Source organism: Pteropus vampyrus, unplaced genomic scaffold, assembly GCF_000151845.1.
Source record: "Pteropus vampyrus isolate Shadow unplaced genomic scaffold, Pvam_2.0 Scaffold85, whole genome shotgun sequence".
Lineage (NCBI taxonomy): Eukaryota > Metazoa > Chordata > Mammalia > Chiroptera > Pteropodidae > Pteropus > Pteropus vampyrus.
The window spans coordinates 5,305,247-5,321,574 of NW_011888866.1; the positions used below are offsets into that span (position 1 = coordinate 5,305,247).

Consider the following 16,328-nt stretch of genomic DNA (forward strand, 5'->3'; position numbering starts at 1 on the left):
CTTCTCTAATGATTCTAAATTAGTGGAATTCCGCTGCATTTTCTATCTCTGTTTAATTTTTTTTAAGAAAGGAGGAATCTGTGTGTAAGCAATTTAATCAGGCAACAACTATGTCTTTCTTATATGACATAGGAGCAGGATGTAAAGATTTTTTTTTAATTCAAATTTTATGTAACAAAGAGCTAGCAGGCTGAAGAAGACCTTAGTTGTCTTTGAAATCCAGTACATCTAATAAAGTCATTTTTCTCGGGGGGCTATTGTTTCTTGTGCTTGGGATGGCTGACCTACTGGTCATCAGTGTGGGTCATCATATGTGGCAAGTCATCGTTGTGGAAGGAAGATCAGGAGAGGCTTAACAAAAGGGCAGATCAATCCATACAATAAAGGCTCATGGACTCTGTCCTCTCACAATCAAGGTTCATGATAATTTGGAGGCGGATTAAACTAGGAATGAATTCACCTTCATGGCTCTCTGAATTAGAAAAGGGCCATTACACCTACAGTGTAAGCAGAGCTATATGAAAAGAAGTATCTAGGAATCTAAGAAAATAAATTTCTAGAGCTCTCGCATCATCACTATAGCAGCATCCATTTTCTGACTAAAAACTGAGATGTTAATTATGAAAGACTTTGCTCTTTAAACAAATCGGTAACACTAGCTTAGGACAGGGTTTCTGTAAATTCTTTTTGAGCTGAGCAGCACGTACTCCTTACTATGGTTGAGAAAAATAAGCCTAAATGTGTATTCTGATTCTTAGGAAGGAAAATGTGGTAGAAGCATAAGAGATTTGCAAAACTTATTGTACTTCTCTCTCTCTCTCTCTCTCTTTCTCTCTCTCTCTCTCTCTCTCTCTCTCTCTCTCTCTCTCACACACACACACACAGACACACATACACACACACACGAAATATTTACACATCAACCAATTCAAGGTTTATATGTAGTGCCATGTTTAAAGAAACAGAATGGGGTTCAAATCCCAGCCTTGGGTGAGTCTCTGCTTCTGTTCTCTATTTTGCAAAATGGAAAGACCAACCTGATCAGGTTGCTATAAGAATAAAATGAGATCACACATTTAAGCACCAGGAATAGCACCTGAGCAGAGAAATCCCCCTGTAAATGTTAACCATTCATATTAGTTATTACCGCTGTGCACCAGGCATGATGTAAGATGCTGTATGAACCACACAGATATGGTACCCACTCATGGAGCTCTAGTCCTTGTGGAGGAGGCATAAATTTACCAAATAGGCACAAACATGAATATAATTACAAATGATGATACATGCTCTGAAGGAAAAATGATGTTTTCTATGAGAAAAAATAGCAGGGGATGCTTTTGCTTGGGTAGTCCAAAAAGGGCTCTCTCTGGAAGTGTCACTGAAGGGGAGTCCTCCTGAGTAGGAGCCGCCACGTGAGGAGTTGGAGAACAGCACACCAGGTAGAGGGAACAGCCTGAGCAAAGGCTCTGAGGAGGGAAAGAGTTGAGTGTGCTTGAAGAAGAGGCCATCCTCCCAGGAAAGGGAATAGAGAGAAGAGATTGAAGACTAGCCAAGGACCAGATCACCAGGGCCTTGTGACAGATTTCCAGAGATGAAATTTGATACATAGTAATAATAATAACTGCTTATAGGGAGCTTTATAAAACTATGCATTAACTGTTAAGTGCTCTGAAAAAATCAGGGAAATCAGTATTGATAAAAGGCCATTTGATTTTGCCTAAAAAGTATCATTGGCGACCCTCAGCAGTGCTATTTTTAGACAGTGGTAGAAAGGAAAAGTAGATTTTCCTCAGGCGTTAGCATGGAAACAGTCAGATAGAAAGGGACTCGGAGCTATGAAATGGGCATTGCAGACCCAGCAGACTTGCATTTGTCGAGGGCCATCCCTAAGCCTTTGAACAGAGGTGAATGGATCGCCAGGCCTTTGAACAGAGGTGAATGGATCGCCAGGATCCCAGCAGCACCAGGCGCCTCTGCAGGTCAGGCCAGTCTGAGTCTGATCCTTCTCTCCCCAATCGTCCTCACAGGTATGCCATTCTGACCAAAGCCACCTGGCCTTCGTGGAGAGGAGATGAGAAACAAGGTGTCCTCCACTTGCTGCAGTCTGTCAACGTGGACAATGACCAGTTCCAGCTGGGGAGGAGCAAAGTGTTCATCAAAGCCCCCGAGTCTGTGAGTGTGTGGCTGACCTCTCCCCTCGTTTCCTCGGTGCCACCCCTCTCCCTGCAGCAGCTCCGCTGGCCCCCTCCCCACAGCATGGCTGCCTTCTTTTTCTCATCTTTCCGTTCATGCCTCAGAGAAGGTTTCCGTCTGCTCCCAATCCCAGTGTAGGTCATTCCCATACCCCTCCTCCCTCACAGCCTTCAGGGTACTCAGCACTCTTTTTATAAAGATATCGTCATACAATGGTTTCTAATTTATTGTCCCTCTCCCATTCTAGATAGTCATCTCCTTGAGGTTTTGTACGCCATGTGTACTCACAACCTCCTGTAGAAAGTGTCTCACGGAAGGTGCCCAATTGTTGTTTATAGTGTCCAATAGTGTTTAAGCTAAAAGGGACTTCTATGTCCCACCAAGGAGGCTTGCTTGGGTAAACCTGTGTCTTCGTCAAGGTGACACCAAACAGGCCTGGGCTTCCTCTGTGAAGGCAGAGCAGCACTGGGGATGAGAATTCTCAGGACTGTGATCGAGCTCGGAAAGGCAGTTGAGGAGACAAATGGGTAGGAGGAGAAATCTCTGGGTTTATAGAACACAAATATTTGCCAGTAAGGAATTCAAACAATTTTACAATTCACAAACTTAATTAGACTGCCACAGATTAATTTGGAAAAACTTCTTCACCTTCCCTGATGAGGGTATGGTTACTGAGTGTCCGTAAGAAGTTCTCAGTTTGAGCAGGAACCCAACACAGCCGAATTTTGCCCCATTAGCTCTGGGGCTATGGAATGAAGACGTTACTTTTTAAGTTAGAGAAATTACTGGGACTACTCAGGTTTGACATCATTTCCTAAGGTTCTTTTAACAATCATAAGACTCCATTTCAAGAGTCTATGGTGAACTCGGCAAAATTAGTCATCTGACCGAGGGGAAACAACATGAGAACTTACTGTGTGTAATAACAGAAACCCCTAACTTCGGGCAAATCCTGGTCTCTCGGTGAGTTTTGTCCCCCAGAATGGGGCCTGCAGCTGCTGTTCTGCCTGCCCCAGAGGATCAGCCTGAGACCCACAAATGATAATGGCTGTAAATGAATGACTTTATGAACCATAAAGACTATTAAGTAAATAAATGGCACGCATCTATAGAATCCGTTTATGAAAAGTTTGTGGTAGCATTTTCCACTTTGAGTTATTTGTAGCTTCACAGCGATTTCATTTCCAAATATAAAATGAAAATGTTGTGTCATACACCATTAAGCAACCCACAGAACAGTTCCTGTTCTTTCTAAAATGGGATGGAGTGATTTATCAGTACAATGCAGAACTCCTGTTATTTCATACCCGCTTTTACTTTTTTGACTTGCTAAATTTTCACATAATTAAAACAGCCTCAATATTTTGCATACTTTTTTTATGATTCTGTTGAGCTTTGGGGTTTTAGCTCAAAAATCAAGATTTATCTTTGGTTTCTCTTTTCCTTGTCTTTCTTACAATTTCTTTATTACCATCACTTGACTCTCCTTTCCCCCATCTTTTTACACACGCACACGCACACGCACACACACACCATCATCGCTACTCTCTCCCCTCCCCCATCACTCATCCGTCCACATTTAATCTTGACGTGAAAAATACTTTTAGAAAAATTGGTTTCTAAATGTCCACTTTGTGATTTTTGCCTTGACTTTCATAGTAAGTATGCTGAATATATAAAATAACCCATTTGTTTTAAGAACCCACATTAGACATCAGGCACCAAAGGGTTTGGTTTTGTTTATTTGTTGCATGTGTCCATGATTTGGGAGTTTTCTTTTCTGTGTTTCCTCTTTCTTTTTCCTCCAACCCACCAGATTTCAAACTGGTATGGCTTTTGGAAAGAACCTAAAACCCAGCTAATCTTTGAAATAGTCTATAGGAAGTTGGATATTGGTTGCCTCTTCATCCTTTCTGAGTCACGAGGGTGTTTTCTATGGTACTCTGAAATAGTTCTGTTAAAGGAGAAGATATCAAGCCTCAGAAACCCAACACACAAAGAAAAGAAACACCAACAAATATTCTTACAACAGGAGACCGCAGGGCTCATATTTTAAACATTCTGTCCTGTTGTTAAACCATATATTCCCTTTTATTTTTAGAAATATGCTCCTCATACCTGTTGTATATAGCACTGTAGGCTGTGATATTTTGCCTTTGAGATACTGTTTTTGCAAAGCTGGGACTATGGGAAGAAGTTGAGTGACAGAAGGGGTCAGATGTGGCTCCTGCGAATAGACCAGATAAATAGAGACAACAAATCAAACCCAGCTGCCTTCAAACCAAATTTGCTTGTTTACTTCTGGAACACTTCTGCAGTGATTGTTCATCATCTTTACTTCAGGTTTTTATTGGTCCGTTTTATCTTGTTTTCCTAAGGAGTCATGTAAACCACTTCCTAGGTGAATGAGAAAGTTTCCCACCATATTACGAGTTGATCAAATGCAGATTTACAGAGAAAGACTTGTATGTCAAAGTGAGAAAAAGCCTGACAGCACTCGAAGGACTTTGGTTCACTTTCCAGCCCCATGCAATCTTGGTTCCAATTTCCTCATCTGTAAAATGGAGACAATAGAAATACGTGGATCGTGTAGCCATGGAGGGATTGAATGAAAAGATGCATGTAAAGCATCTAGAATGATTCCTGACCCATAGCAGGTGCTAGGTACATTACAGCTAATTGCTATCGTCTTCATTATTCCAGAGCTTTGCTGAGTGGGATAATATTGTTAAAATGGCCTGAGTCTCGAGACCTGCCAGTATCTGATAGGGGACCTTAAACAAAGTAAGGTCCCCTATCATCGTAAGTCCCATTCCAATCACTGCAGTTGTTGGCTTCTGCCCCAGTGACTCCTTGGAGAATTCTGAGGTAGGAAGTCTGTACTTTCATGGAACTGAAAGTAGGGCAGCCCTCTTTGCACAGCAGCAGAAGGTCTGCCCCTGCAAAAGCTGGGAAATTCTTAAGAGGCTATATGCAGCACTAAGTAAGCAACAGTCTCCACCAACTCACTTGATCTAGCCACCTACTATCCTCTCTGGATCAAGGTAGGGAATAAGTGGATAAATACTGAATTTCGATTCTCACAGAGATTATGAGCAAGGCAGGGCACCATTCTTAAGATCCAACTGAATGCACTCAGATTTAGCTATTTTCCATTATGTTTTTTATTAAAAGAAAAAAATGTGTAGATAAAAAAGTCATAGTGATCATAACCAACATCGCTAGTAATCATTTTTTCACATTTGTTATGAGTCTGAGAAGCTGGTTCCCATGTATGGCTCTGGCTAAATTGAGTGTGCCTGAAATAACCAGAAAAAAAGTGATGCTCAGGTCTTATGAATTGGCTCACATTTGTCTTCTTTACATTCATAGCTATTTCTTCTAGAAGAAATGAGAGAGAGAAAGTATGATGGGTATGCTCGAGTGATACAGAAATCGTGGAGGAAATTCGTGGCCCGAAAAAAATATGTCCAAATGAGGGAAGAAGGTATTTTAGTCATTTCGTTTCATGTGTTTATCAAATCTCGAGAATAATTTTGAGCCTAGACGAAAGTTACAAGTTCAGTTTACTTTGCATATAATGTCATGTGTTAAAAATCTTGCATTCTTTTAGAGTTTCTCTGTGTGTTTCCATAGTAAGTATTTTCCTCCTTTTTCTGGAGGACTGATCTTTCTCCCTTCTCTGCCTTGTGGGAATTGCAGCCTCAGACCTCCTGCTGAACAAGAAGGAGAGAAGGAGAAACAGCATTAACAGGAATTTCATTGGGGATTACATTGGGATGGAGGACCACCCGGAACTTCAGCAATTTGTGGGCAAGAGGGAGAAGATCGATTTTGCAGACACAGTGACCAAGTACGACAGGAGGTTCAAGGTACATGCTGACTACCTGCCTCCGAGAGGCACTGGACATTCCTTAGTTTTATAAATAACTCATAATTTTACTTTTCTTATTACCAAACAAAACGTTGATTGTAAGAAAATTTAGAAAATATAGATAAGCCAAAAGAAAAATAGCCACCTATACCCAAAAACAGTGTTAACATTTTGTGTGTATCCTTTAGAAGTTTTTTTTATACAGACATATATCTGAGTATTTAGTTTTCAAAAATGAGATGTACGTTACATGCTGGTTTCTGTCCTGGGTTGTTTTTTTCTTAAGCTGTGCCATGGAGAACTTGCCATATTAATAGATATGTCAATATAAATTATTTTGTTTAGCTGCATAGGATTCCATTTAAGAGATGCTTCACTATATTTCTAATCAATTTCTCCTTAATCCATTCTCAGTGGGCTCCCTTTCTTTTACCATTATTTTTTTAAGAAGGATACAGTGAGCATCCTTTTCACACATATCTTTGTGCATTTGTCTGCTAATGCTTTTAGAATAAATGGATAGGAATAGAATCGTTAGGTCAAAAGATTCAGAATGTCAGTCAATATTGCTAAGTGTTCTTACCCATCTTCCCTTAGTGCAGGGGTCCCCAAACCCCGGGCTGCGGACCCATACTGGTCTGTGGCCTGTTCGGAACCAGGCCACGCAGTAGGAAGTGAGTGGCAAGTGAGCAAGCGAAGCTTCATCTGTATTTGCAGCTGCTCCCCAGTGCTAGCATCACCCCCTCAGCTCCACCTCAGATCATCAGGCATTAGATTCTCAGAGGAGCACTGGTTTCTGGTGCCAAAAAGCTTAGGGACTCCTGCCTTAATGAATGACTAAGAAAGGCCTTCACATGGCCCCTGGAGGAACAACTGACTTTTTTTTTACCTCTTCCCTTCAACACTTTATTTCTTTTGCCTAATAAAATCTTGGCCCCAAAAGTGAAATCTGAAGCCACAGTAGCCCATGAATCCATCAAGAGCTTTTTTTGTTTTGTTTTGTTTTTAATTATTTGTTTGTTTTTTGTTCAGAAAAAAAAAATGAAATTAACAAGTATTAACAAGAAGGATAATGTTGTTTTGCTGGAATCAAATCATCCTTACATCCCCAATATGGTGCCAGCTGCTCTAGTGGCAGATTTTAATGCTTAGGGCTCTCAATGGTATTTGGGTATAAGGGGGTCAGTAACCCACATAATCCAAAGTATGTTTATATTAGATTTTTAAGGATTGTCATTAAAATGAAATTTTATCAGTTTTAAAAAGCAAAAATTTCATGGACTCAAAAAATATATATGCAGACACTTGAGGAATGGAGCCCTGTTTGAGAAACGTTAACAGATAATTGGTAGTGTAACTATATGTGTTGGTTCGTCTGGGACTGTCCTTTTACACCTTTGTCCTGACACCTTAGGCGGATCCATATGAGTTTGCCATTTTTGTAAGTCAGAGAGATTCAAGTATCATTAATTTCACGTATGTCAGTCTAATAATTATTAACAATGTCCCCTTCTGCTCTCAAGGGATGGGGTTAGATGGTAGGGAAAATTTGCTACCCAAGGCAGCTTCCCTTCATCTGTAAACAGATGCCCAAAGTTGTCACATCGACACATCTTTCCACCTTCTTAAAATACCTCTCCTTACAGGGTGTAAAACGAGACTTGCTTCTTACTCCAAAGTGCTTATACTTAATTGGACGAGAGAAGGTCAAGCAGGGCCCAGACAAAGGGCTTGTGAAAGAAGTCCTGAAGCGGAGAATCGAGATGGAGAGGATTTTGTCCGTGTCCCTCAGGTGAGTGGCAAGGGGTGGAAGCACGCGTGCCCCGTCTCCTCAGCATTGTCATCTGCTATTCCAAACGCAGCCTGGAAAAAGGCCTGGTAGGCTCCCCAGTTGTCAAAATCATGATGAAGAGAACTGAATCTCCTCTTCTTCCCTAAGAAGACCTAACCTTCATGGATCTCCGAGATCCTGATAGAACAGAAATGAGATAGCAAGAAAAAATCACCTTCTAGTTAGCTCTTCTGATCAAAAGATACTGAGGTCCTTTGTACCCATGAAATTTGAGAAATAAACCTAGTATATAAAACTGACAGAGTATAATTGCTGTTACTGAAGTGGGGCCATGGGTCCAGGGACAGGCCCACCTCACCCACATGGAAGACCTAACCCATTTCTTTAGCAAAGGTCCAAACAGAGGTGGCCATTAGGTCATCAATATTGTTTTTAGTTTACTGTGACCTCTAATTATGCTGGAAGGGAAGTTTCTTGGTACTCCTTAAAGTCTTTTCTGCCTGTTCATGCAAGGAGGGAGCACAGATTGGTCTCCATAATCCATAGCCCTGGAGTCGTTGCCAAATGCTCCCTTGGACTCCAAGTTCACAGGCAGGGGCCCTTGCTCTTCCTGTCAGCCCTTTAGCTTTCTTTTGGCAGAGGGACTTCCCTAAATCCTCCCATGTTAAGAAGTACCAGACTAAGTTCCCTCTGGAGAGAGGAAATCCTCCCAGTCTACATAAGACTGAGGAAAAAGGAAGAAAGGCCCCTTTGAGCCCAGTGGCTTCCTCTTTGAGTTGCATCCCTAAGCCCTTCTGAGGATACGGCGGCCACTGCAATACAAGTAGTGATGTTCTGGTTGCTTTTGAACATGTCTTCCTTCTAAATTCATATTCCACACAGAACACAAAACTGCCGCTCCCAAGAAAAAGCAGGGGTTTTGCGTGGTCCAGCATCTGGCCTTCCAGGCTGGAAATCCTAGCTCTCCAGTGTGATAATCCAAAGCAGATTTCAAGTTGTGTCCATTCTTGCCTGTGTCGCTGTGGTTTCTGATTCTATCTGTTGCCAAGTTTCCTGATAAAGGGCCAGGTGGTACAGTGAGGTTAAGTGTTTAAAACATTTCAACTCGGGGATGTGGTAAAAATTCTAAGCAGATGGGACCCTCGGCAGCCTTTTGGCAGCCCCACCTCAGGTATGTCTCCGAGCCATGGATTTCAAGGAAAAGCTCCAGACACTGTCTGGTTTTTGGGTCTTCCTGAGCAGTTGGCCCACTAGCTGCGTCACAGCTGGAGCTGGGCAGCCTGCTGGCCACTCTCTTCTTGACTAACTGGACTTTGATGTTCTAAGGAACCCAGCTGGAAGCTTCTGTCTGTCCTGGCATGGGGCCAGCCATACCTGGGCTAAGCTGGGTTAGCTGAAATATGCCATGTACACTTGACAGTAGCTGTGACTTAATACCAGGGAATCCCAGCTCTGGAGTTCATGTGCTCGTTATTACTCTGAGCGTAATTATTGTTCTTACTATTATTATTGCCCAGGTCTGTCTTCAACCTTCACAGCACTGAAGTGAGTACTTGATCATAAATAATCATATCTACAGTTGTGTCACACATTTTGACATTTACTATCTTATTGATCGAGTCCTTGAGATTTATCAAGGTATGGGATATTCATACTGAAAATTTCAAAATTTCTGGGGGATATGGTGTCTCATGGTAAAACCAGCTTCTTTTTCTGCTTCCTCTTTAATATTCATGGTCTGGACATTTGTTTCCTAGTGGCCTTCGTTTGTTAGAGAATGTAATAAATGAAGTACTTAGCCTGCAAGTCGTTCTGGTTCTAGGGGGAAAAAAAAGAGCCTGCATCATTTCAGCTTGCGATGTCTGCATATTGCAGTCACTGAGCCTCACAGCAAGATGAATACTGTTTCCTCATTCTCTTCATCCGTTGGGTTAAGCCAATAACCTAAATCAAGTTAGGAATCAACCAGATGGGTGATGGTGTGTATAGAATCAAACCCAGAGTAGAAATTGATTGTGGTACCAGATCACCAAGTGTGTGTGTGTGTGTGTGTGTGTGTGTGTGTGTGTGTGTGTGTGTTCAAATATATTTCAATACTGATATAGAGAAAGATTTTCACAGTTGTCTTGCACTTCAGTAAGGGTTGTAACATATACAAGTTACAGAATAATGAGGCTTACTTCTTGATTATCAGCTGGAATGCCCACCTAATGGCTTCTTCTGGTCAAAGCTATCGAAGTGTCCCACAGTCTTGATCTTTCAGCCCATCTCTCCTACAGCATAACTAGTCTCACAGCAAAATGGGCTCACAGTTCCCTATTCAAATAAACCAACCATATGAAGGCAGTTACGAGACAATTTGGGAATGTGAACATGACTAAATATTTGATATGAAGGATTTATTGCTTATTTCTCTAGGTGTGATAATGGTATTGTGGTTATTTTTATTTAAAGAGGCTTTATCTTTTAGAGATACGGGTAAAATAATATTTCTACTTTGCTTTAAAATAACCTAGTTTGTGTGTGGAAGTGGGAGTGTAGATAAAGTCGATTGTCTCTGATTGCTAATTGTTGAAACATCCTCACGTGTGGAAGCTCACTCTGCTATCCTGTTTGTTTTTTTTAACATATTTGAAATCGTCCATAATAAAAAGCTTTTTCTAATCCTCTAGTAGATATCATATTTTTAGAAGTCTTTACCTTTCCTAAATATACTGAAATATATCTTGTTGAATTAAAATTGAAATTTTTTTTTGAGAAATGAACTTACAAGAAAGAAATGAGATAGGCCCAGTAGCTCAGAGAAATATATATAATTGAGACATTAGATTTCTGAGACTTGGGATGTCTGTTGACAGAAGGCCAAGGCATCAGTTTTTGAGAGATCTGTCAAGAGCTGCTTCTTGTCCAAGTACTTACATGGCATCGTTCTTATTTGAAAAACTCAATTTGCTAGAATGGTGGCCACGAGGTGTAACAGCCTATGTGTTTTGCTTTCCTGTTGTTAGGTGATGAGGTTGGTACCACAAAAATCTCATATTTGGTCCTTCTCATTCTAATAGCTGACCACCAGAGGCCTAAGACCAAAAGCTACATAGCTGCCTGTCTGGGTCAGTAGATTCTCCAGTCCTTGTTTGTAATGAGAAAAGCAACCTGTGAGAGGGGGCTTTAAAAAGAGGCTCCAGCTTCCCCGGTCATGACATTCTTGCCTGGAATATTTCATTGCCTAATTGCCCTAAGCCTCTGGCAGTAAGGACAGCCTGCCTTACCACCTGCTCGGCTAACTTGAAGCGTCACTGCAGTCTTGACCTGCTGTGGCCTCTGAGCTTTGGGAACCTGGAAATCATCGACATTTTTGAACTGACCACCTACCTTGTGTTCAGCCCTAGGATTCAAAGGCGGATGAGACATAGTCACTGCCTTGAGGTGCTCCTTCCCATTCTGGAAGGGGGAGCAGACACCTGAGTAAACATGTCCCACAGAGGTTACACAGGGTGCTCCTGGGATACCAAAGACACGAGTGAGACTTTGTACCCAGGGGTCAGGTGAAGCCTCTCCTGGGAGGCCCGTGGTGAGGCCTGACACAACCTGTATCCATACTTTCTCAGAGATATTAATAGGATCCCAAACTTCTGCCACTGGTTTCTCTGAGTGGTAGAATTCTGGATTAGATTTATTTTCTTCTTTATTTACCTCTACTTTACAGTACAGATTACGAAATATGTACTAAAAGGAGTGTATATTTCACAATCACAAAAGCTTTTTCTGAAGACTGACATAAAGGCGAGGCTTTCCTAGGAAATTGCCTTTTTAGCTTAAAAAATTTTAAGACTTTACTCAGTGTTTTGTAACTAAAGTTTTTGCGAAGAAGATACTGGTTAAGGAAATAAAACAAGGTTTTCTGATGTTGTCAGCAATACCACAAGAAGCCACAAAGATGAGGGGATAAAAAACAAGTAGAAAGCGAAAGTAGAGACTAGACTAGTCAGAGATCTTTCAACACAGGGTACAAACATCTGTAAGGAATTGCAGCTTGAGCATATGAATTAGACAGGGGTGAAGTCCAAAGATAAGTCTTGATTTTTTAGAATAAATAAATGTAAAAGCTTTGTTTCCAGATCTAGGAGCAGGGGCTGAGGAGAGGGGAATGAGCTGAAACTCTGACCTGAACGAAGGTGCTTTCCCTGACTCTCATGCCTGGGTCACGGAAGGGAGGGGTTTTGAATTTGATGGTTGAAGTCAAAGTGTCCAAACAATCTCTTCTCATTTCCAGAATCAGACTGATAATTGACCTTGAAGTTTTGGCCTGCTTGCTTTTTTTTCTTTTTTTTCTTTATGGTAGTGAAACTCGTAATAAATCTAAGCACATTAAACTACTCAAGGTTACTTGTGTTGGACTCATTTCGCCCTGCTCAATAATCACTGTCCTACCTAAAGTACAGCCAGGCAAACAGATGCGTCCAGACATGTCAAAGAGTGCTCTGAATCAGGCCACCCCAAAAGGAGCGTCATTCTTCACCCCATACGCCAGAAAGTGATACTTCCTGTTTCACTCTGTCCCCATTGCATACACTCCCTTCCTCATGCAGCAGTCTTTTTCTTCCTGTGCTGGGATGCTTGGACTTTATTCATTCCAAATGACTCAAGAGTTGTTTTAAGCAGCTTTTACATAAGTGCCTTTTGGAGTTTCGAATTGCTATAATCGACGCGATTAAAACAATTCCAGAATTTTCCTAGAGGTAGGAAAATAATAGTAGCTTTGTGGCCTCAGCTCTCTAAGGTATATTATTCTCGAGCTTTAGGAAAAGATTCCACTTCCTAGTTTGGAAAGGTTTGTGACCGAGGAGGTCTAGTGGAGATCGTGAGCTGTCCTGCACTACCTAGTCTCTCCTTTACACATTAATGGCTGGCAGCCTACCCAAAGACTGCATTTCCCAGGCTTCCTTGTAGCTAGATGTAACCATGTGACATAGTGTTGGCAGTGAGGTATGAGCAGAAGTGACCTGTACCACTTCCTAGTCGTATCTGTAAAGAGAAAGAGTAGATACCTGGCTTCTGGGCACCGTAGAACTTTCATGTTGGCCCTTTGGCTTTTGCACATTTTTTTGAATGACAGAAAAAAACACTTTGTCGTTTGAACCACTGTGTTGTCAGGGTCTTGATCATGGTACAAAAACTTACACTCCAACTTGTGCAAACAAGAGTGTGCAGAAAGCATGGTTGTGAAGTAGGGCTGTTTAAAAACAAACTCTTGAGGTGATAATAATGGCCATGTACTTCATCCAAATGGCCATCATGTGTCCCAAGTGCTTGCGAAGTATTCTGACTTCACACCCAAGAACCCTTTGGCGTACTCATCTTCAATAAACATGCTGTGAGGGGCCAGCCCCCTTCCCCCAGTGGTGGTATCTTGCTGCTAGTTTATTCCATTCCTCCCCTGTTGTTTGTTTATGCTGCTCTTCGCCTTTGAATTCCAAGTGTGTTATGGTCCTACCTTAGCCTTTTTTCCTACTGTGGATTACCAAACTCCTTTCCTATAGCAAGACTGAGGGGCCAAGGTTTCAGTGAGAGAAACTATGGCTATAGCTCCTGGCTTATTCAGATCTAAGTCCTTAGCTCCCTGACTTAGCCCAGAGAGAGAAGGTTCCTGACAAGCCTAGGACTGTCCACCAAGTGTCTCTCTGCCCAAGGAAGACCTCTGGTCCCATGGACTTCCCACCCTGGCCTTGTCATACTCATGGGACTAAACAGAGAGATCACAGAGCTGCAGTTTCAATGGATCAAATTCTACATGGAAGAAAAATCCCTCATGTCCAAGATTGTCTACACCCCATTTCTCCATGCTGGCCTCACCATCTGGCTTTTCACAGCATAGTAATCCTACTGGTGCAGTGGTACCAGGGGCCTCAAGAGCAGGGCACAGCTCCTATGTGACACAGCTCGACTTGTTATTAAAAGAACCATGTCGTTGACATTTCCTGCACTTGGAGGGATTAAAATAAAACCATGGTTAATTCATCGAAGCAAATCCACTTACTTTGGTTTTAATACCTGAAAAAACACTTATTATCCTTTATGAAATGTCATTCTTTAGAGGCTTGTCTTAGATATTTGGCAGTGGTGCTTGGTGGTAACAGTAAACTTGTATATTATGAAGCCTTTGAAGGTGGGGGCGTCTTTCAACTGAGCTATATACCTAACAACTAGGGAATGAAGATTCCCAATTATATGTGTGTTGTAGTTTCCACAAAGTCTAGCTGGGCCTGGAGGTGGGTGGAACTGTGTCTAATCAACCCCCAACCCACCACTGAGCATTTCCCCCAGGACAGGGTTTGTCTTGGCCTCTCCCTTCCATTCTCCCCTCCAGGTATGAGTTTCTCCACAGCCCTGCCCTGTCCAAACTTGCAGTTCCTGCAAAGGTGTGTTCTTTTTCTGCTCCAAGAAATTCATTAACTTGAATGTGAGAGTTGTGCTTACTTGCTTGCCGTCTGTACACCTGTCTGGTGTATCTCTGTACTGTGGGGTACGTGTACATTCAGCAGCACCTGGCACCCGTTGCAAGCAGAGCACTGAATACCCAAAGGCTCTTAAATAATGAGTGCCTATGAAGCCCAGGAGTTCAGCTTCCCTTTTGATAACTGAGTTTACAATTCTTCAAATTAGGATTTATTACAGTTGCTATAACCATATCGTCAATTCTACTAACTTGGAACTCACGTGAAATTGTTTATGTTCAGTTACATACTAGAAAGACTATAGTAACCTAGTACTGACTTAAGGACTTAAAACATGAGTGAAAAAAGACTGGAATAAACAAAAGTGCAACTTTTATTGTCTTTCTAATCCCTTTGCAGTACTATGCAAGATGACATTTTTATTCTCCATGAACAAGAATACGATAGTTTGCTTGAATCCGTCTTCAAAACTGAATTCTTGAGCCTCTTAGCAAAGCGTTATGAGGAAAAAACCCAGAAGCAACTACCTCTGAAATTTAGCAATACGTAAGTCGGGATCTGGGGCCCAAACTTCTCAGTAAAACCAGAGAGGGGCTTGACCTCACTGCCGGCGGTCCAGGCTGAGAGGGGAGGGGAGATCCTTGGGGCGGGGGTGGGGGTCTGACTGGCTGCAGTGGCTTCAGCAAAGCCTACCATCGGTGCCTCAGCTTCCCCCACGGAATCTGCAGAAGACAGTTCGGATGGTTATCACAGACTTAGAAAAGGTCACATTTGCATTTCTGTGAAATAATGACTTCGAATGGTGTCTTTTGTCATTTAGACAAAGGTCACCAAAGTGAGGCAGAGAAAGGCAGATTTTTGTATATCACCAATAAAATAATATTTTATTTAGCAGAGCAGACAGAAGTAGAGTAAAGGTGGAAGCAAAAGAAAGTGATTAGAGTGAGAGCTTAAGTTCCCAAAATCAATGCATAATAAAACCTATGGGTGGGGCATTTGGGGACTTTCGGGCTGTGGATGGCCTTGTGTCTCAGTACACCTTCCTTCGTTTTAGCAACAAGGTCTCTTGGACCAGTTCCTGGTATACTGTTGAGCTTCTAAACTATTTGCCAAGTGAGAATTATTTTTTCTCTTAAATCTGCATCTGTAACATGATATATCCTCCATCTATCTCTTTTCACTCACAAGAATGAGGCCCCAAAGTAAAGCCTTAATTCTACGATGAGGGAAACTCACCATGATTAGTGCTGCTGTGGTTGCAGTGAAATAGATTCTGGTAGCTGTATGCATCCATTGTAGTTTTCCAAAGAACAATTTGGCCATCCGTACCAGGGGCAATCATTTTGTATGGGAATTTGTGATAAAAGAATAACTCAAAAAAAGAAAGAAAATAAAAGGAAGACTATGAAGAACCAACCCACTCAACAGAATAACAGACAACTACTTAAAATTATGAACATGAGAAAATATAAGTTAAAAAAGAAGAATATGGAATTGCATGACATAGGCATAGAGACAATATGAAAAATAAAAACTGGCCTTGGAGTTGTGAGTAAACCTCTCTTCTATTTGGATTTTGGTCGTTAAGTGTTGTCTTTTTCTCCACCTGGGGTGGGGTGATGGTGGCGGAATAGAACTTAGTTAAATAACCGCATTCTTCGCTAAGGAGACATGGGATAATGTGTGTCCTGCGTTCTTCAGTCCTCCATAAACACAGACCAGGGGAATCAGAGAGAGGCAACAGGACGTACCACAGCAGATGTGGCCTGGAAGTTGTCCCTTTCCTTCTGTCCCCGGGTAGTCCCACCTGAGTGCACCAGCAGAGTGACATTGACATTTATCATGGGGTACCTCCTTCGCCAAGTGGTTTCTTACAGGTGTTAGGCCCCAAACAATTCTGCCTCTGGTCAGTGGGCTCACCTTACCATAGTGCCCAAACCCTGGCTGTCACGTCACCCCATCCGCAGGGCCCTGTGCCAGTTTAGGTTACCCAGTCTTGCCTCATTTTTAT

At 41.9% G+C, this 16,328-nt stretch overlaps 1 protein-coding gene across 1 annotated transcript in view; it reads left to right on the forward strand.

Moving 5' to 3' along the window:
• MYO1E (myosin IE) overlaps nt 1-16,328 on the forward strand; it is a 192,031-nt gene that overhangs the window by 152,264 nt on the left and 23,439 nt on the right. Inside the window, exons 19-23 of the mRNA XM_011363475.2 lie at nt 2,031-2,175; nt 5,569-5,683; nt 5,899-6,068; nt 7,717-7,862; nt 14,717-14,863. Of these exons, the coding sequence (XP_011361777.1) occupies nt 2,031-2,175; nt 5,569-5,683; nt 5,899-6,068; nt 7,717-7,862; nt 14,717-14,863 (723 nt within the window). The remainder of the gene's footprint in view (nt 1-2,030; nt 2,176-5,568; nt 5,684-5,898; nt 6,069-7,716; nt 7,863-14,716; nt 14,864-16,328) is intronic.